Raw genomic sequence first — 22974 nt, 5'->3', positions numbered from 1 at the left:
ATTTACGACGGGAATTCTCTTCGCCACTGTAATTCCTAGCAGCCACTCTAGACTTAAACAACTATAGATGCCTGAGATCACACAGAACAAAGATCTTCACACCACTTGTGAAGCCTGTGGCAAACAGCTAACGAGGAGTGAACAAAATACATGGAAGGGTAGAGGGTTTGACATTCTCAGACTCAGAGAAGAACACCAACATGAACATAAAACTTAAGATATGGCAACCAAATGCTCTGTTTTTGTTGTTTTTTCATTTTCATTTGGAATCTAAAGGCAAAACTTCAGGGAAATGGAGTGATAGTAATACACTTAGAGGATATAAATGGATATCATGAGAAAACTGCTCCGCTCTTAACATTAAAAAACTTCAGTCATAGCAACTATCATCCCTTAACCAACAAAACAAAACCAAAAAACCCCTCTACTCATGATGTCTGAATTGGTCACTCCAAGATACACAAACTTTTAATCAACTAAACGGAGGACCTGTAATTTAAGTATAACACCATTCCATGAGAGATTTCTCTGAAATATCTTTCATGGTCAAGCATAACTTTTTGTTTAAATTACTTATAAATAAACTGCCCAATCTCTTGACATGATTAGTCATTGTATTAGGAATTACATATTAGGAATTACAGCAATCTGGGTATTTTTTGCTGTACTGGGTTAGGAAGGAAGGTCACATTTTAGGATTCTACTTTGCTTCTTAGGCATCATTTATGTAACATTCTTTGATTTTTATAAATGCAAAATCCACTTTTCTAATATTAACCCTAACAATACTTTGTGGCTAAAGAACTAAATTCAGGGCAGTACTTTATACCTGTTGTATTGGAGTACTGATCTAACTCTATGCTTTGCCAGCGCTGAAATTTAAAAATCTAACTCTTCCTTGAAATGAAAGAAGTCACACTGCTTTAAAGTAAGACAAAGGAAAGTAAGCCTTAATTGCACAAAATAGTTTACTAAAATTAAGATCCTAATCAACACTCCCCCTCAAATTCCCAAAAAGCTATCAACATTAAGTCTCTTCTGTTCGGCAGCAGCGCTGTACAACCTTGTCAATGACAGTAAGGGAAGGTGTGATCTTTTTTGGATTCCGATTCCTCTCCTTTGCAGACGGCTGGTTCTCCTGAGGCATTAACATAAGCCGGAGCAAAGCTTATGATATTTCAGGGAGTGAAGCTCTACAATATAAACAAACCCATGCTGGTGGAGGCTGGAATGGTAGAATGCTATCTAGTTAGAGACATCCTGGAGCTGATTAAAACAACAACAACAACAAAAAGAACCCTTCATCTCTGCCCTGTCATTTCCTTTCAGCAAGATCCTGTTGATGTTTACACAATTTGAAGAGTGTATCAAATATCTCAAGGAATAACGTAAATGCCCCCTTTGAGGTTTTGTTTTTTAATTCTTGATGGAAAAACATATCAAAATAGTATCTTTCAAGTATGTTTCATTATCCAATCACAAGTATCGCCACCAAAAAGTTGTTTATCCCTACACTACTGGAGAAACGCCAGATGTACCTTCCTTCCTTTTTTTTTTTTTTAAAGAAAATGTTAAAAAGAGACTTAAAACAGGGCAGTACAGCTCAGAAACATTACACGCGTTTCCATCAAATGATCTTTAGCCCTGAATAACCGGGTTCATTTCCCGGTTATTCAGGGCTAAACGTTTCCCCAAATTTTATAGCTTGTGTCTAATAAACAAGCATCATTTGAAACAATTAAGCTTTTTTCTCTTGGTTATTAAGTATTCAGCGTTCTGCCAGGATAAAAGAAGGCAAACAGCACTTCTACTCCGAAACACAAACCATAAATCAGTTGACAAGCTTGAAAGAATTCAGTTCTAGTCTGTTCGGAAGCCAAGTGTAAATACAGAAAAACCTGTTGGCGAGTTTATCTTGCTCTTTAAGTTTCGCGTTTTTAAAACAAAGCAATACGCCAATGGCGTTTCTCGTAAATTTCAGGCTCAGAAGAGATTCAGAGAAACACGAAAGCGAGGCATCTCGGAGAGAAAATGGAGCCTGTGCCTTTAAGGTAAAATCGGCTGGATCCCAAAAGGCATTCCACTTTTCCACGACAAAGAGTTTGGGGGAGCGCTACCTCTCGGGTTTCTCGGAGGGACTTGGCGGGTTCGGGCAGAGCCCGGCTCGCCGCGGAGCCCTCGACCGCCCAGGCTGCCCCGAGCCAGCCCAGCACCCGCGGGGCGGGAGCGCATAGCGTGCGCCCCGGACTCACCGCTGCTGGGCTGCGGGGACAGCGTGGAGACCGAGGTCTGGCCCATGTCTCGGGTCGCAGGGCCAGGTCGGGCGATCACGCGGCTCTTTTGGTCCTTGGATCATGGGTCCGCTCGCAGACAGATTCCCAAGCGTTCATTTCCCGGTCCGTGCGGAGCTGCCCACCGGGTCCCCTCACCTTCTCCCCTTCGCGGGTCTCCCAGCCCGGCCGGCCGCAGCCGGCGCGGCGGATCCTGCCCAGCGGATGCCTGTCATTCCTCTATGCAGATTAGCTGGGGTCAAGGGTCACGGGGGAGGAGAGAGGGGGAGTGGGCGACGGGGGAGGTGGAATGAGGGGGGCGAGGAAGTGAGGAGGGGAGAGGCCCGGGCTGGTCCAGCCGCGCCTGCGGGGGCTGTGAGACCCGCGACCCCCCAGGGTAGCAGAGAGTACGGGTGACTCCCGTTTAATTTAAAAGGTTCCCTGTCAAATGATCCTTTAAGGCTGGAAGAAAAGGAATTAAAGTACTTAGTCACGGTACTTAATTTAAGAAAATTTGTTTCGTTAAAGCTAGTTCCTTCCTCACATTGTTTGCTGATATGTGTGCATTTTTTTTCCTTTTAAAAATTATCTTCCTTTTAACAAGTGGAATTTTAAAAAGCAGTATCAGTGGCCTCAATCAGGTTGAACAATAAATCTGAATGATGGATCTATGTGTGAGATCAACAAAGTATACACCTTGCTCTCTACCACCTAGACTCTGGGAAATTCACCTCTCCTATATTCAGAAGAATCACTGTGAGACTATCAAACTGCGTGATAAGGTGTTTAAAATATACAAAAGGTGAAAACAACAGTAATTTATTTTAGAAGCTAACATTCCATAAAAGTTAAATTAAATCCTACTGTAATTAAATCTCAACTGCAAACTCCTTAAAAATATGAATACAAATACTGTTGATGAGAAATCTAGATGCCATCTCTATCTCCATCTATCTGTCGATCACTCTATAGATAGATCGACAGATGGAGATAGATACGGCGTTAGACTGGATGGTGGTTACATAAATGTGGCTCACTTTAAGAAAATTCATTGAATTGTATACTATGATTTGTGCATTTTTCTGAATGTAAATGTTTCATTAAAAAGTTTTTTGCGGGGGCTTCCCTGGTGGCGCAGTGGTTGAGAATCTGACTGCTAATACAGGGGACACGGGTTCGAGCCCTGGTGTGGGAGGATCCCACATGCCGCGGAGCAACTAGGCCCGTAAGCCACAACTACTGAGCCTGCGCGTCTGGAGCCTGTGCTCCGCTACAAGAGAGGCCGCGATAGTGAGAGGCCCCCGCTTGCCACAACTAGAGAAAGCCCTCGCACGGAAACAAAGACCCAACACAGCAAAAATAAATTACTAAACTCTTACCCCCAACATCTTCTTAAAAAAAAAAAAAAAAATTTTTTTTTAAGTGTATTTTTTTGTTTCTGGCCAGGCCATTAGGCTTATGGGATCGAACCCAGGGCCCCGGCAGCGAGAGCACCAAGTCCTAACCACTGGCCGCCAGGGCATTCCCAAAAAAGAGTATTTTTTAATTTTTAAATTTATTTTTATTGGAGTATAGTTGATTTACAATGTTGTGTTAGTTTTTGCTGTACAGCAAAGTGAATCAGTTATACATATGCATATATCCACTCTTTCTTAGATTCTTTTCCCATATTGGTCATTAGTATTGAGTAGAGTTTCCTGTGCTATACAGTAGGTCCCCATTTGTTATCTATTTTATATATAATAGTGTGTATATGTCAATCCCGATCTCCCAATTTATCCGTCCCCAACAGTATATTTTTAAAAAAACTATGCTCACTTGCCACAGCTTTCACTTTTTAGGTTATCCTAGACATTCAACTCTGAACTATTAAAAATCTATATAGTATATAATCATTAGAGAAATGCAAATCAAAACTACAATGAGGTATCACCTCACACCGGTCAGAATGGCCACCATCAAAAAATCTACAAACAATAAGTGCTTGAGAGGGTGTGGAGAAAAGGAAACCCTCCTACACGGTTGATGGGAATGTAAATTGGTGCAGCCAGTAGGAGAACGGTATGGAGGTTCTTTAAAAAACTAAAAATAGAGCTACCATATGATCCTGCAATCCCAGTCCTGGGCATATATCCAGAGAAAACCATAATTCGAAAAGATACATGCACCCCAATATTCACTGCAGCACTATTTACAATAGCCAGGACATGGAAGCAACCTAAATGTCCATCAATGGAGAAATAGATAAACAAGATGTGGTACAGGGCTTCCCTGGTGGCGCAGTGGTTAAGACTCCACCTGCCAATGCAGGATCCCTGGTCCGGGAAGATCCTACATGCCTCGGAGCAACTAAGCCCGTGCGCCACAACTACTGTGCCTGTGCTCTAGAACCCTTCAGCCACAACTACTGAGCCTGCATGCCACAACTACTGAAGCCTGCGCACCTAGAGCCTGTGCTCCACAACAAGAGAAGCCACCGCAATGAGAGGCCCGCGCACCGCAACGAAGAGTAGCCCCTACTCGTCACAACTAGAGCAAGCCCAGGCGCAGCAACAAAGACCCAATGCAGCCAAAAATAAATAAATTAAATAAATTATTTTTTAAAAAGATGTGGTACATATATACAATGGAATATTACTCAGCCATAAAAAGAAACGAAATTGAGTTATCTGTAGTGAGGTGGATGGACCTAGAGTCTGTCATACAGAGTGAAGTAAGTCAGAAAGAGAAAAACAAATACTGTATGCTAACACATACATATGGAATCTAAAAAAAAAAAGGTTCTGAAGAACCTAGGCGCAGGACAGGAATGAAGATGCAAATGTAGAGAATGGACTTGAGGACACGGGGAGGTGGAAGGGTAAGCTGGGACGAAGTGAGAGAGTGGCATGGACATATATACACTACCAAATGTAAAATAGATGGCTAGTGGGAAGCAGCTGCATGGCACAGGGAGATCAGCTCGGTGCTTTGTGACCACCTAGAGGGGTGGGATAGGGAGGGTGGGAGGGAGACGCAAGAGGGAGGAGATACGGGGACATATATATACGTATAGCTGATTCACTTTGTTATAAAGCAGAAACTAACACACCATTGTAAAGCACTTATACTCCAATAAAGATGTTAAAAAAAAAAAAAGATCACATAGAGCTTTGCTTTGTTTTTTGAAAGACATTTGCTTGTCTGTTTCATCATTTAAGTTGCCCTCTTTTTTTCACACCCAAATAGTCCACCCTCTACTGTGGGGAAAACTTTTTCCCTAGAATAGTGTGATCAATTATCTACTTCCTTTTGACTAATTCACTCTTAAGAAACACTGATTTTTTTTTTTTGAGTGGCTACAAAGACCTTATCAAATTATTTAAAATGTTGGTATCTATGTATTCACATGTATACATAAAACAATTACATAGAATCTTCAGATCACTGGGGTGTTAATGGGGTACACACATGAGCCTCGCAGGGACTCAAATGAGACCAGGCTTGGAGGCATAGGGCTTTGGAAAACTGGACGTCCTTCTAAGGACCTGAGAGGAGTGGGGTGACGAGGAAATGGCCACTTCAGGGGTTTGGCTTAACCCCGCTGCTCAGAGCTCCACCTCAAGCTCCTTTCCCATCTTCACAGGAAGGGAACCCATTTTCAGACTGTATCCCCACTACATACAAGCCAAGTCCCTAAAACCTTGCTGTGGCAAACACACGCAGGAATCCACCGGACCAGGTCTTTTTTTTTTTATAAATTTATTTATTTATATTTATTTTTGGCTGTGTTGGGTTTCATTTCTGTGCGAGGGCTTTCTCTAGTTGCGGCGAGCAGGGGCCACTCTTCATCCCAGTGCGCAGGCCTCTCACTATGGCGGCCTCTCTTGTTGCGGAGCACAGGCTCCAGACGCGCAGGCTCAGTAGTTGTGGCTCATGGGACCAGTTGCTCCGCGGTATGTGGGATCTTCCCAGACCAGGGCTCGAACCCGTGTCCCCTGCATTGGCAAGCAGATTCTCAACCAATATGCCACCAGGGAAGCCCCTGGACCAGGTCTTTATAAATATATTTATATCAGAGAAAAGCAAGGCACTTTGGGAGCATTATGGCTCACTCTCCTACACACATCATTCTGGACACAAAGTAAAAATTGGTTAGTTTCTCAAGCAAGTTAAATGAGTAAAGTTAATACAATTACAAAATCCCTAGCCCTTCCTGAGGCACAGGTTGAGGTGCATCTCTAGGTGACACCTGGTCCCAGGTCATCTGAACCCCGGCAGAGTTCAAAAACTGATGCCCCCAGCTATCTATTTTACGTTTGGTAGTGTATATATGTCCATGCCACTCTCTCGCTTTGTCACAGCTTACCCTTCCCCCTCCCCATATCCTCAAGTCCATTCTCTAGTAGGTCTGTGTCTTTATTCCCGTCTTACCCGTAGGTTCTTCATGACATTTTTTTTTTCTTAGATTCCATATATATGTGTTACCATACGGTATTTGTCTTTCTCTTTCTGACTTACTTCACTCTGTATGACAGACTCTAGGTCCATCCACCTCACTACAAATAACTCAATTTCGTTTCTTTTTATGGAACATATGTATATGTATAACTGATTCACTTTGTTATAAAGCAGAAACTCACACACCATTGTAAAGCAATTATACTCCAATAAAGATGAAAAACAAACAAACAAACAAACAAAACTGATGCCCCCAGGAAGCCTGACATCTCTGCTGAGCAAAAGCCCCTGGCCTTGGGGCACTGCCCCCTCCCCAGGCCCTGAGGTCAGGTGATGGGGGTTGCAGTGGGAGGCATGCGGAGAGCAGAGCTGGGACAGGGTGGGAATGCTTAAGCAGGGTCACCAAAGCCACAGAGACCTCAGTCTATCCGAGCTGGTGCTGCAGAGCCGGAGGATCACCTCCACAAAGAAACCCTGATATTTTTTAACAAAAGTGAGGATTAACCAAGATATGAGTTCTAATTAGGACAATGAAATTAATCCTAACTAAATTTCCTTTTAAAGTGGAAAGCTGCTGTGTTTGGGAACACATTCCACCTGGGGGGTTCAGCAGTGAGAGTAAACAATTATAAGGGCTCTTCTATTTCTTCCTTTAAATTGTCTTAAAACAACAACAACCAAAAAAAAAAAAAAGACCAAGTAGAGTGTTCTCTCAATCTAAACTGAGAGGAGGAAATTTTCACTCTTCTTTCCATTGATAGAGCCTGATGGATAAGGGAGGTCATTGATTAGAGGAAATATACCATAAATTTTGCACATCAGAATACGTAAATACAATGATTTTCTTTGAAATTAACAAAAGCTAAACTTTGACGTACAATGTCATTTTTGCTATCAATACTTCTTTTACTTGAGAAACAATAATGTGTTTCTTTTTATTTCTTCTGCAAATTCATATTTCAAACATCAAAGGGGTACTCTATAGCTCTAGTCTTTCAGGATTTACTAAATCCATCTATATTTACCTTATTCAAAACCTTTCATGATTTGCTAGTTAATATAATCTTAGCCTCATCTGGGATTCTTATAATCCCCCGATCAGGTTACACACTTTCCTCTGAAATTTTTCCAGTTCCATTACATTATCCTTGAAGCATGTCAACCAAAACTGCAGGAAGTGGGCATTAAAGTTCCATTATAAGGGTGGCACAGTTTATTCTATTTTGTTTCCAGTGCTTCCGATGAGGATTGGTGTTTTAACAGCCTTTTCATCACAGCTAACAAATTATATTATTGAACATAGAAAAAGTCTACAGAAATCCCTAAATTCCATTTATAGGTCATAACATAAAGGTTAGAATTTATCATCTAACAAGCGTATGTTAAAATAATTTCCCCCCCGCCAGGGGCTTCCCTGGTGGCGCAGTGGTTGAGAGTCCGCCTGCCAATGCAGGGGACACGGGTTCAAGCCCTGGTCCGGGAAGATCCCACATGCCGCGCAGCAACTAAGCCCATGTGCCACAACTACTGAGCCCACGTGCCACAACGACTGAGCCCACGCACCACAACTACTGAAGCCCATGCGCCTAGAGCCTGTGCTCCACAGCAAGAGAAGCCACCACAATGAGAAACACGCGCACCACAATGAAAAGTAGCCCCCGCTCGCCTCAACTAAAGAAAGCCTGCACACACTGACGAAGACCCAGCACAACCAAATATAAATAAAATAAACAAATTTATTTAAAAAAAAGATAATTTCCCCCCAAATTGCCCTTTTCTTGCCTCATTACAGCTCATCTGCTATTATTCAGCCAACTCACAGTTTTACTAAGAGCTCTGCATGTTAACCCCTCAAGTTTATAGTTTAAAGGTGGGAATGTTTAATGTCATCTGAAAAAAATGGATGTTTCTCTGTGTTACCTCTTTCCAGAGAATTTATAAAATTGCTAAAGAAGATTAGTGCCAACATCTAACTTTGAGGAAATGATCTATTTATAACTCTTCAGCATTGGTCCTGTTCTTCAGTCTGTATCTCTAGACCAATCTCTCATCCAGTGATATCCTGGTAAATGCTCAACAACTGGTTTGATCTGGGGGTGGGGACAAGACTGATGTGTGATTTGTGTTTGCTGTTTTCTATGATATAAGTACTTCTACAACGACCAATTCAATGAGTGGTCAGCTGGCTCGCAAAATTTATGTCAACTGGTTTGCCAAGTTTCTGGAAATTGAACAACGGGCCTCTATGAGCAGGCTTCAGCGTAGCACCACTTTCATGTCTTTTAATATGCTGTCATCAAATCATACCATGACTGATTGTGAGAAACAGTTGATGTTAAACCTTCCTAAAAATATAGACTGACAGCATCTTCTGATTTTTTCCATTACCCGGTCTAAATATTTTTGAACCCCTGAAAGACCTTCTGTGATTTATTCCTTTACTTCCGGAAAGAAATTAAATTGGGTGGATTAGTTAGAGCGAATTTCCCCTCCCGGAAACTGGTTTGCCTTTTGACAAAGAGGTTGTACTTCTTGAGGTTTTCAAGCATTTTACCCTATAACACAGGTTTCACTGGCTTGTAGGAGTTATTAAATTCATCCATCTGGGGTACCCAAAGTGACACTTGCACTTTTTATGGGTGGAAATCACTAGTTCCATTAGATAAACGTTAAAAGCAGACATAAACCTAAACTCTAGCAATCTATTTGTGGAAAGGTCCTTTCCTACCAGGTCGAAGTCCAAATTGTAGGCATACAATTTGGTGACTAGAGAGATGGTTTACAATGAGTACAGTCACCATTACCAAGTCCTGTAACTTAGATCACTGACAGTCTTTTCTAGTGGCCAAATCTCAGCTTGGAGTAGGAGAAAGAGTGAGATCTTCCTCCCTCAAAGCACGGATACCATGAATACTCATCCTAGGTGTCTGGTTTCCTGGCTGCTGCTGGCTCTGCGAGGACCGCATTTTTTTTTTTTTTTTTTTTTTTTTTGCGGTACGCGGGCCTCTTACTGTTGTGGCCTCTCCCATTGCGGAGCACAGGCTCCGGACGCGCAGGCTCAGCGGCCATGGCTCACGGGCCCAGCCGCTCCGCGGCACGTGGGATCTTCCCGGACCGGGGCACGAACCTGTGTCCCCTGCATTGGCAGGCGGACTCTCAACCACTGCGCCACCAGGGAAGCCCATAGGACCGCATTTTGAAACACCAGCATTTGGGGGTGAGGGGGTAGGAAGAGAAGGGTTAGGCAGAGTACCAGAAGATGAGATGGTTGATCAGAGCAGTGGTGGTCTAGGAAGCAACAGTGGCTGGTGGTGGCCACGTACAGGTAGATGAAGATCTCTTAACTGGCACCCTTATTCCTGGACTTAGCCGTGAAGATCTAGTGAATTACTGACATTTGCCTGAGTAATGGGAATTGCAGTCATAGAAAACCTTCTCCTAGTGGAAAGGAAATGAAACTTAGTAATTAAAACTTAGTAACTTTCCAAATAGGATTTTTTTTTAAGTGTATTGGTTTTCTAGATACAATGGTCAGAAGAAACAAGAGAAATTCACAGATGATCTAAAAGTATCAGTTTAATCATTTATTTTCTTCTACCTACCCTTGTCAGATTTATTAAAGAGCAGAAAACTGTCTTTTCTCCCTTTCTCTGGTGGAGGTGCTAAAGGTCAATTTTTTAAATTAGAAGGCTATTTTTAACACAAGAGGTTCTAATAATCACATACAAGAATATATAACTCAGAAACTAAAAGCTGGTGTGCAAAAGTTTTTAAGTAGGTTTTTACTAGACTATCTGCCAGTTTTTAAAAACTTTGCATTACTCCAAAACTTGGCTACATTTTGTGAAAGTCAGCATATTTAGAAACATAGAACTACTAAAAAGCAAATAGAATGTTATGATTTCAGTTGAATTCTGTATATGCAACCAGTGTTTACTTTTTAAAACGTTACTCTACAGGAATTGCCACCAAATGCTTCCTATGCCTTTTATTTTGACAAATGCTGAGAGATTTTAGCTTTAACACGATAATATAAACAGACAAAGGAGAACTTTGGTTAAGGGAAGAATTACAACTTTAGACATTCTAGTTATATTCAGCATCAGTAGGAGAGAAAACCACATTCCAGAAGTATTAGAACAGGAAACAAACCTGTAAGACAGGCTTTTCTTTCCTATTGTTCTCATATTTTTATATGATTTATTTCCTGAGTTTTTCTTCTACTGCTTGCTCAAGCTAAAAGGATTAACAAAATACCTTGCCCCTGTTTTGCCCTGAGTGAGTCTCTGCAGAGGGCGTGGTGTTTCACACGTGTGCTTACTTAGTGATTGAGCTGGATGGTTAGAAGATTTACTCTGGAAAATAAAGACCTCGAGGGGTGGTGCTGGAATTTCCTTTTCCAGAAACTTTCCCCCACCCCAATAGAAAAAGTGTGTAATTTGCTGCACTTCGTTTTACAAGAAAAACAAATTACTCATCCACAGTATTGAAAACTCTGACAACTGCTATAAAATGAATAATCTTTAATTTGCTAACCGAAATCTATAGAGAACATTCCTTCAAGACATTTTTAATAATTAGTGCCCAATTTACAGAAAGTAATTGCTTAAAATAAGGTCCAAATCATTGGGGTTTTTTTGTTTTTTGTTTTTTTTTTTTGCAGTACATGGGCTTCTCACTGTGTGGCCTCTCCCGTTGCGGAGCACAGGCTCTAGACGCGCAAGCTCAGCGGCCATGGCTCACGGGCCCAGGCGCTCCGCGGCATGTGGAATCTTCCTGGACCGGGGCACGAACCCGCGTCCCCTGCATCGGCAGGCGTACTCTCAACCACTGCGCCACCAGGGAAGCCTCAAATCATTGTTTTATTAACCGTCGTATCTATCCCTAGAACCTAACATAGTGTCTGGCACATAGAGGGCACTCAATACGTATTGTGTGATAAATCACATTTACATGATTTCCTTAATTATAGCAACTTGCAGCATGGATGAAAAACATCCAGCTAGGAATAAATGTATGATTTTGGTGATATAATGCGGACTGCATAGCAAGATGATATCAATTTGTGTCAGTGACTGTAAATTTCCTTTTATATGCCATTCTGTTAATAATAATCATCCTCTAGTCGTTTAGCTAGAATTAACTGAGGATCTCGCCTCACACCTCTAGTGTGAGGATAAGTGAGGTACAGACCGTACCCCGGAGGACTTCACTATATATATATATATATATATATATATATATGGTGGAGGGTGGCTATTCTGGCTTACAAGTAAATGACTACAACAGTGAGTACTATGATAGAGGTTTGTTCCACCAAGAGTTAAGGATGAACAGTGGGCTGCTACAGGGAAGGCTCTGAACTCTATGAATTGCTAAATCCACATCTTTCCAATACAGAGTCAGCAACTCATTCTGAAGATGACTCAAGATTGTGAAGGGCGGGCTTCCCTGGTGGCGCAGTGGTTGAGAGTCCGATGCAGGGGACACAGGTTCGTGCCCCGGTCTGGGAAGATTCCACATGCTGCGGAGCGGCTGGGCCCATGAGCCATGGCCGCTGAGCCTGTGTGTCCGGAGCCTGTGCTCCACAATGGGAGAGGCCACAACAGTGAGAGGCCCGCGTACCGCAAAAAAAAAAAAAAAAAAAAAAAAAAGACTGTGAAGGGCTTCCTAAATCAAAGATTAAATTCTGATAGTATGTAGTTAGTATTAACTGTATTTCTTTATTTATTGCTGACAGCTTTTTGAGGAATAATTTACAAACCCTAAATTCTACCCATTTTAAGTAAACAATTCAATGAGTTTTAGTAAATATGTAGTGCAACCACTTCTGCAGTCAGGTTTTAGAAAACTTGGAGAATCCTGAAGAGTTCCATCATGTCCTGCAGTTAATCCTGGTCCTACTCGCTGGCATCAGGCAACTACTGACCAGCTTTCCATCTCCATAGTTTAGACTCTTCTAAAATTTCATATTAATGGAATAACAGCATATGCAGTTTTTTATATCTGGCTTTTTTCACTTAATGTTTTTGATATTCATCCATGTTGTTGTATGTATCGGTATTCTGTTCCCTTTTGTTCTGAATAGGGTTCCATTGTACGGCTATATCAAAGTTTGTTTATCTATTTACCAGTTAATGGGCATGTGGGTTGTAACTATATTGTATTGTATTCCTATTCTGTGAAAATACATAAGATCTATCTATCTATCTATCCATATGATAGTTCCATATAAATAAGAATTCATTTATTGGTTCATTAGTCATCCAACAAATATTTATTATGCATCTCCTTTGTACCAGGCTCTGTTCTAGGTATTTAAGATATAGAATTAAACAAAAAGTAAAAATATATGCATTCAGAGAACTTACATTTTAAGGAAGGGACAGAAAATAAGCAATGAACATAATAAATCTGTAAATTTTACAGCAATTTAGAAGATGAAAAGTGCTATGAAATAAACGGGGAAGGGTAAGAGCGATGGATTAGCATGTGATGGTCATAGTAGTCCTCACCAAAAAGGTAATCATTGAGCACAGACTCAAAGGACATGATGGAGTTAGCCATGTGGTTATCTGGAGAAAGGGCACCCAAAGCCAGAAGACAAGAGCATGCTGTATGTTCAAGTAACACTAAGGGACCAGTGTGGTTGGAGGACAGTAAGGGACGGGGAGGTGAGAAGGGGATTGTAAGCCATATAGGACCTTGCAGTTGACCATAAAGACTTTGGCTTTTACTATAAGTGAGATGAGGAAGCAATGACAGTTTTGAGCAAAGGAATGACATGATCTGCCTTATATATTAAGATCACTACGGCTTCTGAGTAGAGGATAGAAGAGACAAGGTTGGAAGCAGAGAGACCAGGAGAGACTACAAGAATACGCCAGGCAAGAAGCGACAGGGGCTTAGACCAGGTTGGCAACAGTGGGAATGGTGAAAATGTACTTGGATTCTGGGTACATTTTTAAGGTAGAGCCAAATTTCTTCATGGATTGAATGTGGAGTATGGGAGAAAAGAGATAAAGCAAGGACAACTTCAAAACTTTGTCTGAGCAATTGGAAGGGCTGAGTTGCCATTAATTAAATCTGAGACAACAGTGAGTGAAGTGGGTTTGGGGTAAAAAAATTCGAAGTTCAAATTTGAAATGTTCAATTAGACCTCCAGTTGTAGAATGAAAACAATCCTAAGTGTCACCAAGGAAAAAATCAATCTATACCTAGATATATCCTAGGGACACTGAATATCAAAAATAAAGAGAAAATTTAAAAAGTAGTGGGTAGAAAAGAGAGATGCCACATCAAGGCATCACAATAAATCCAAGAAGACAATAGAATTATATTTTCTTTGTGTTATGGAGAAATATCTTAGAATTCCATACCCCAACAAACAAACATTCACTAAATCAAACCATCACTCACTAAAAGTGGTTAATCATTGAAGGAACTTCTACAGAATATTCCTCAGCAAGAAAGAAAAAGAGCCCAGATTAAGGGTGGGATGCAAAGAGTTGAGTGAGTATAGAAGTTGATAAAATTATGGTGAATTTAATAAACTATTGGCTGTGCAAAATGGAGGGGTAGTCAATGAGTTTTTAACATATGTTAAGGTCCTGATATTGACCAGGAGGACAGACAAATTAAATACTTTTTGACTTTGTTAGAAAAATGTGTTGTTTCAAATAATAAGAAAAATATAATAATAAGCTTCCAAATCAGTAAATAAAAGAAAGGGGAATAAAAAAATGTTTCACTAACCCAAATAATGAGAAAAGAAAGTGAGAGAAAACTTTAAAAAGAGCAGGCTAAAAAAGATGATGATCAATTAAGACGGTCAAGTTAGCCCAATATTCTGATTGCAGTAAATGTGAAAGGAATATTCATATCTAATGACAGAGAGTAAAAGATTGGAGCAGAAATACAATGCATCTCTCTATCTTCCAATTTTGGGAGATACATCCAAAAGAGCAAAACAAAAGCATGAAAAATATATACTTAAGCAAACACTTACCAAGGGAAAATTGGTGTATCAATATTAATAATAGATGAACTAAAATTGATAAAAATAATAAATAGCATAGAGGGACCGATTATATAATGATAAAAAGAATAATTTAACAAGAGAACAGATGTACAAATTTTCAGCTAGTATGCCCCTACCATCAGAATCTTGAAATACAAAAAACAAAAACTAACAGAATTAGAAGGATAGATAGACAAATTCACAATAACATGGAGAGATTTTAACATACCATGAAAAAGTAACAAGATCAAGCAGACAAAACATTTTTAAGGTTATGAATATGAACAATCCATTTGATAAGCTTGGTTTTACAGGTATATGTAGACACCGGTATTCAAGAAATAGCAACTTCACATTGAGTAAATACTGGATCTCAATAATTTTTAAAGAATTCATATTATATAATCTACAATCTCTGACTATAATGTAATGAAATGTGTTGATTTCTTAGAAATCAATAAGAAAAACAGTTAAAACAGGAAAAAAACTCTTTTTTGGAAACTTTTTTTTTTAAAAAGTGCTCCTAAGTTACAAGGAAATCAAATTGTAACTTATAAAGTGTGTAGAACAAAACAATGAAAGCACGGCAGAATACGTGAGATGGTGGTAACGTGGTAATCAGAGGTATATTTAAAGTCTTCACTGCATTTTTAAAAAAAGAAAGAGGTTTATTCAGAGAGAAATAATATACTTATACAAATAAATTAGGTATTAAACTGATGAAGCTAAAAAAGGAAAGAAAAAAGAAGAAAAGGAACAGAGTAAGAAAGGGTATGATAAAAATAAGGGCGCAAATGAAAATAAGAACTAAAAATCAAGAGATTTGCTTTGGTATATTCAGAAACTTCATTCATCCAAGTGAAAAGCAGGGGTTGACTTAATAAATTAAGAGAACGCTCTGCATTTCTGAATGGAAAAATGTAATTGGAATGCAGGTAAAGACAATTCAAGATGAAAAACAGAGCTATCTGGAAGTTATACGAACTGAAACATCACTAGTAGAAAGGTGACTTTAAAACTTACTATTTCGCATCCCGGGGAAAACACAGATGCATATTTAGTGTTATTTAAACTGCTTGCGTTATTAAATAGCACAGCATTCTATAAATAAAAACAGATGCTCAATCTACTGCTTATTTTTGTTTTCTTTAGAGCAAATATCTCTCTGTAATATTTTTTATTTGTACTACAATGGTATCTTTAAAACTCCAAATGACGTATTAAGGGAATTGCAAATAAGTAGTTTCTCGTATTTCATAGGCCTAGCTTCAACTGTTCTTTACTGTTATGCTTCTGGTATTTTAAAACAGAAAAAAAAAGGAAGCTCTAAGCTATGTTTCTGAAAACATACGTAGTTTTATTAGAACTTAAATCTAAACGTAAGATGCCTCCAAGTAAAACAGCCCCCTAGGGGAAAGTTGTACATATCGAAGAGGCTTTAGAATATAAAACGGATTTCAGTAACTGAAAATTACTTCTCAATTAAGGAAAGTTGACACATTCTCCAAACAGGTGATAAAGATGGGAGCTGAGAAGGGGGATGAGGCAACTTGCAGGTGTTCAGACTTAATCTCTCATCAAAACAAGGTTTATTCAGGGAGAAATCATATAATCACACAATTAAGAAGTAGACATAAAAAATGGGCTTGGAATATTGCCATTTAAAATCTATATACCACTCTCCAAAGCAATGAGGCTCTTTCATTGAAGGGTTTTCATTCCCCAACTTCCTTAAGCAGAGGGCTTTCAATTATGAGAATGCACAAGGGAAATTTTTACAAGGGAGAAAGGGGCCCAATATACAATAAGAAATCAATCTTTACATGAAAGATTTCTTGTTTTACTTTAAAAGAATATTGTTGTTCTCTCTCTCTCTCTTTATTTAGCAGGAGAAAATGATGTGGATTTTGCTTTGCTATAAATATTCCAAAACCCACATAAAGCTCCAAAGATTTCACTGTTTCTACAGATTATTTTACTTCTTCTTTTAGGTGTGTAAACCGTACTGTTTCGTGAACTAATGACACATCCAGTGATTTGTTTCTGTGAACCAATGCTGAATAGAATACTCAGCTACATTTATTAATAAAATAGTCAACATTAATATACATTTCTCACTTGAGTCTGTCATTTTAGGGTGATATGTTTTGCTTTGTTTCTTAGACAAATATTACCCTATTTCATCTAGGGTAAAAAAAAATTCATTTTATCCAAAAGCATTATGAATATTTAGTTGTAGTCCATTATTTATGTCAATGTAGAAATATCAAGTACCTTATTCTGAAAACTGTTATTACCATGTGAAGAATGAGACTCCTTATAGCTTGCCAAAACTACAGTTACTAAAAATCCATGGCTTATTTTCTTCCCACCTTCTGTCTAGGTTTACCTCAAGCTTTGGTTCTCAAACCTCTGTTCATCTCCCTCTTTTATTACTAACTAGAGGACTCATCCTTCCTCGGGTTTTACTTTCTATGTCTACTTGGGTTGAATGATTCTCAATATCTTGCCTCCAATTCTCCTATATTTTATGTTCTAAGAGATATGTTGGCTTAGATGTTAAATCCTCTGAGACCTTAATCTATATATTTCCATAGCAACCTGCCCCATGGAATTTATCCCAAGGCTGTCTCTTCATCTGTCTCTTGCACTGGGCTGAATGTCACCTGGAGGCCATGTCTGGTTTACCATTATAACACCAGCACAGAGCCAGAATGTGGGGAAGTGCTCAGGAAGTATGTATTTTATATATAAATGAATGAATGAATCTGATCTGTATCAATGCACCATTTAGATCTGTGGCTGCCAGGGGAAATAGAAAAAGGAAATTGAGGACCCATAAAAGTATTGTGGGGTTTACTCTCAGGCCCAGCAGTAAGTGATAGTGTCAACAGAATACCATTTGATGATTACTTAGGTTTTTTGATTCAGTAATTGAGAAAACATAGAATCTGAAAACTGTCATAATTACATTAATATGCATCTACTAAATACATACATTATGTTTTCAACAGCCCCAGTTAAAACTCTGTTCAATTTCTCCTCTGAGATTACTGGCCTATGTCTTATTAAAAATTGATTTCGTTGAAATATAGCAGTGCTAAAACTAAACAGGAATGTTCATTAACTTACAAATCATTGTATACAGATTAACGGACTGGATGGAGAGTTCTAGCTGACTCTGCTTTTGCAGAAAGAAAACATTTGACTGAGGTAATACAAGAAATGTTTCTTAATATCGGGGTACAATGGAAAGGCTTAAGGTGGCCCTCTGATATTCACACCATTGTACAAGTAGCTTCTCTTGAGGGCGGATGGGATCTGTGAGTTTCTTCTAACCAACAGACTATGGTGAGGATGTATGTGATTGTGTGTGTGTTTGTATGTGTGTGTGATTATGCTGTGTAGGATTGTAACATCTGGCTTGCTACGACACACCCTCTTCCTGGCTTTGAAGAAGTGTGAGCTGCCACCTGAAGGCCATGAGGCAAGGAGCAGTAGGCAGCCTCTGGCTCAAAGCCAGCCAGAAACTAAGGCCCTCGGTCTGGCATTCTGCAAGGAATGGAACACTGCTAGCAACCACATGAGCTTGGGAATATATCCTTCCCCAGTCAAGCCTTAGTGAGACCACAGCCCTGGCTGACACCTTGACTGCAGCTTTATGACATCCTGTGACTCTAAGCAGAGGACCCCACTAAGCTGTGCCCTAACTCCTGACACACGGCAACTGAGATATAACATGTGTGGTTTTAAGCTGTTAAGTTTGTGGTAATATTGTTCTGCAGCAATAGATAACTAACACAGGTGGGAACACAGATTACTAGAAAGGAAGACCTACTCAGTCTAAACAGAATATTGGAGGAAGTAGGATTGACGAGAAGTTTAATTTGCACTGAGGTAAAAAAAGTAGCCTGGAAGAGGAAGAAGAGGCCTTAGCAGCAGAGGAAGAAAGCCAGGTGGTTAAGCTAACACTTTCTCCTCTGATGAGTTCAGAGAGGGCCAAAGCCAGAAAAGTAAGACTACAGACAATATCTGAGGATAAATGTAGTTTGTATATCTAAATCTGTGGCATTTATGAACCTATATGATATTTCATTCAAAAATATTATACTGGCATAGCCAAACCGTCCATCCCTATCCAGCATCTCTGAATTGCAGAAGCAGTTCTTAGAAGTCACTTAAATCGGTCAGAGACCAAAGTGTGAGTCCAAAGCTCCAATGACTATGAGCTGTGACCCACTGTCAACCTTCAAACAATTATCTGGATTCATATCTGCAATTCTGACAAACCCAGTTGTGGATGCCTGTTGTGTAGTATAATGTATAGTAGTACAATAATAGGGTGTAGTACAGGCAGTGTACATTCTAGCATTCTAATTTCTATCCCAAATAGAAAATATGGACTGAAAGCCCAAGAAAAGTAAAACTGCTCATATTATCTATCTATCTATCTATCTATCTCCTACTATTGGAATGTAAGCTCCCCAAGGAAAAGATATTTTTTTTGTTGTTTAATCCCTTATCTCCTTACAAGTTGGTGGCAGTCAATAAATATTTGTTGAATGAATGAAGCAGCTCCATCTTTACCTATCCTTTCCTCATTTGTAAAGTGGGGGTGATAATAGTACTTCCCTGAATCAAGTATAAGGATAACTGATGTAACACATATGAAATGATTAGAACATAACCTTGCATGTCGTACCCGATCAGTAAAACTTAGCTACTATTAAAGTATAATATCTAAATATACTTTGTTCAAAGAACCTGTTAGGAAAAAGAACCTGAGTGCCAATTCATGTTCCAATACAGGGGAACCTTACCACTAAGGAGGTTCAACTATAGGTTAAGTTTTGAACTTCAAAAATTTAAAGTCATTTTGAAATAAATTTGGATATGGCAGTATACCTTCAAAATAACAAAGGACTTGAAGTCAACAGGTAAAATGTAATTTTTGCTGCAGGAATGTATATGAAATTATGCTTATTGTATATCATAAATTCAGAGTCTGTCTAGTCCAAACTCTAACTCAAGCAGAGATCCCTTCTGATATTTCCATCTAAGTGATCGGGATACTTTTCAAGCCTTTTCTGTATGTGATTAAAAAGATTGGCCACACCAAGTGTTGGCAGAATATACAGCAACTGGGACTTTCATACATTGTTGGTGGGAGCGTAAAATGACAATTTGTAATTTGGAAACTTGGCCTGGAGGTTTCTATAACCTTAAACATACACCTATCCTATGAGGCAGAAATTCTACTTCTAGGCATTTATCCAAGAGAAATGAAAACATATCCATAAAAAGATCTGTTTAAGAATGTTCATAGCAGTTTTATTCATAATAGCCCCAAACTGGAACAGGTCAAATGCCCATCAGCAGGAGAAGGGGCAAATACAGTTTGGTGTACCCGTCAGTGCAATACTACTCAGCAATAGAACCCTGTGCCGTGCTGCCCAGACCCACCCCCGCCCCCCCAGAAATGAAGGACTTATTTCCCCATCTGCTGGGGCTGCTCCTGGAAGACAGGAGGGGTGGCGGCAGATTTTTCTTGGCTGAAACAAATAGCCTTACCCAAAGTACCATCCTCTTCCTGGAGAAGCAGCCCACATCCAATGCCGGATTAACAGGGGAGTGAGGACAACTTGAAATTACTCTAACAGGACATGCAGCTCCAGAGCTCCCACTGGCAGATGAGAATTCTACCACTGACCCACCCATGGCGGCTGTCACCGAGAGCTCCCCAGGGGATCAGTCCAGCCGGGGAGGGTGTTCAGGCTGCCTCACAGCTTCAATTCTCCCTCTGCTCAATCCTGCTTCTTTCCCTCCCTTCCAAAGCCTTAGATCCCAAGAGGCCTCCTTAATAAATGCCCTGCATGCTAATCTTTGTCTCTTTCTAGGGAATCCAACCTGTGAGAAACTACTGATAAACCCAGCTAAATGGATGACCCTCAAAACCATTTTACCGAGTGAAAGAAGTCAGACACAAAAGGGTATATATTGCATGATTCCACTGACAGGGTTCTAGGAATGGAAAAACTAACGGATAGAGAAGGAAATCAGAACCATGTTTGCCTCTGGGTAGGGACTGACTGGAAGGGGCCAGGAAGGATCTTTTGTGGAGTTGGGAATATTCTATATCTTGATAGGGGTGTAGGTTGCATGGATGTATGCAATTGTCAAAACTCATTGAATTGTTCTCTTAAAATCTGTGCATTTCACCGTATGTAAATTATACTGCAAGCCAAAAAAAAAAAAAAGGAAGGAAGAAAGAAAGAAAGAAAAGAAAAAAAACAACCACATCAAACTTGGTTCAAATAGAACTTGTCATCCAACATTCGAAATATTTAAAGTTTCACTATGGCCAACTGAGCCTCTGTTCATTTGGAACCTGGCAGTTAGTTTTTTAAACGTACGTTTGGAAACTGACATGTCTGTTGTGCTCATCTTTCTGTGGATTGCAAAACTAATAGACATGCTCTTTCGGTTTGAGTCATTAATTTAAAACGCTATGCTAATCAGTTATAGCTCCAGAGCCCTCAGAAAAGTCATGAGATTGCTTCTTTTATGACATTTATTCATTACTTGAAATATCTGGTACGATATTGATTCAACTGTAGATTTATCTACCTCTCTGCTCATTTAGCATCGATCTCTCAGAGAATTCTAAATCAGATTATGAAATCGTAAAATCTAGATTTTTAGAGCTAGGAAAGACTTGAGATCCCTCAGTTCGAGGACAAGGAAGCTTAGGCTCACAGGAGATAACTGAATTGCCAAGTTCAGTTGCCCACGTCTAGGCGAAAGTAGATGGACATCCCAGGGCACACCTCACCAGGCAAACCTGCCCTACGCTCTGTGCCGTGCTCCCCTCCACAGCTCGACTTAGAGAAGAAAACCTAAGAATGTATTTTATCCTGTGATTTCCTTTTCCCTCCACTATGTTCCTTACTTTATAATAGTTCCCTAGCTTAGGATAAGAACTTCAGTTGGTGGAATAAAAGACTCTTCTTTGATCTTGACAGAGATAATTTCTGTCGTAAAGTAGGGGAAAACAGCACATCTGTTGCCTCTCTGCTTTCCTTTACCTCTCACGTGGCAATCTGTTGGAAGCAAGTTTGGTGAAAAGTAAACTATATTTGATTCTCAGTATACAGGTTTGACCAAGAAACTGAGGACATTATATTAAGAATTCCAAAGACCTTCCATCTCCATGGAGAGGGAATAGCTAGTATGTGGTAATAGGTGCAAAGTTAAGAATTAAGTCTGAAACATGAACAAAAAGTAAATCTTAAATGTAAACACTCTATTGCAGTCATCTCTTTATCTAACTTTTTCTCACAAATCCTGTGGCTTCCATACAATGAACTATAAATCTTTGCTTTGGATGGTTTCTAAGAAACATCTGGAAAAGAAGATGAAGGCCAAGAGGAGAGAATGAAAAATAGAGAAAAACTACAATTAATGACAGAGTCCATCTTCTCTACCCATCTTTTTTTTTTTTTTTCCCCACATCCATCAGAAACATAAAAAGCTAAAATCTGGTCAATATCAAGCGTTGAGGATGTGACTGCGGCAGGACTTCTGTTCCATGCTGATTAGAGTGTCATGGGTACAAGCCACTTCAGAAAAGTCTGGCACCAGCTAATTTCTACCCATCTATTTTCTATGGTTATTTTATTAGAACATCTTAATTGAGATAGAGTTCCCATAGCATACAATTCACCCATTTAAAGTGTACAACTGAATGGATTTTATTTTATTTTTTTCTATTAGTATTTTATTTTTTGCGGTATGCGGGCTTCTCACTGTTGCAGCCTCTCCCGTTGCGGAGCACAGGCTCCGGACGCGCAGCCTCAGCGGCGATGGCTCACGGGCCCAGCCGCTCCGCGGCATGTGGGATCTTCCCGGACCGGGGCACGAACCCGTGTCCCCTGCATCGGCAGGCGGACTCTCAACCACTGCGCCACCAGGGAAGCCCCCTGAATGGATTTTAGTATTCATAGAGTTGTGTGACCATCATTACAATCAATTTCAGAATATTTTCATTACCCCAAGAAACTCTGTACCTGTGAGCATCACTCCCCATTTCCCCACAATTCCTCCAGCCCCAGGTAACCACAAATGCATTTTCTGTCTCTGGGAATTTGCCTATTCTGGACTTAAATATATGAAATACAACATGTGGCCTTCTTTCACTATGCATGATGTTTTCAAGGGCCATCCATGTTGTAGTATATGTCAGTA

General features: G+C 39.8%; 1 protein-coding gene across 5 annotated transcripts in view; it reads right to left on the bottom strand.

Annotated features, from left to right (window-relative positions):
• Positions 1-22974, bottom strand: part of PHACTR2 (phosphatase and actin regulator 2) — a gene marked incomplete at its 3' end in the record, with an annotated part of 260934 nt that overhangs the window by 128247 nt on the left and 109713 nt on the right. For 2 of the 5 annotated variants that reach the window (XM_079939435.1, XM_079939437.1), the window contains exon 1: positions 2253-2503. The exons of the other annotated variants lie outside the window; for them this stretch is intronic. In XM_079939435.1, coding sequence (XP_079795561.1) covers positions 2253-2298 — 46 coding nt within the window. In that variant the 5' untranslated portion in view covers positions 2299-2503. Of the gene's footprint in view, positions 1-2252; positions 2504-22974 lie in introns of those variants that run through there. 5 annotated transcript variants of the gene reach the window in all.

The sequence above is a fragment of the Stenella coeruleoalba genome (assembly GCF_951394435.1).
Source record: "Stenella coeruleoalba genome assembly, chromosome: 12".
NCBI lineage: Eukaryota > Metazoa > Chordata > Mammalia > Artiodactyla > Delphinidae > Stenella > Stenella coeruleoalba.
This window is presented reverse-complemented; position numbering and strand designations above follow the sequence as displayed.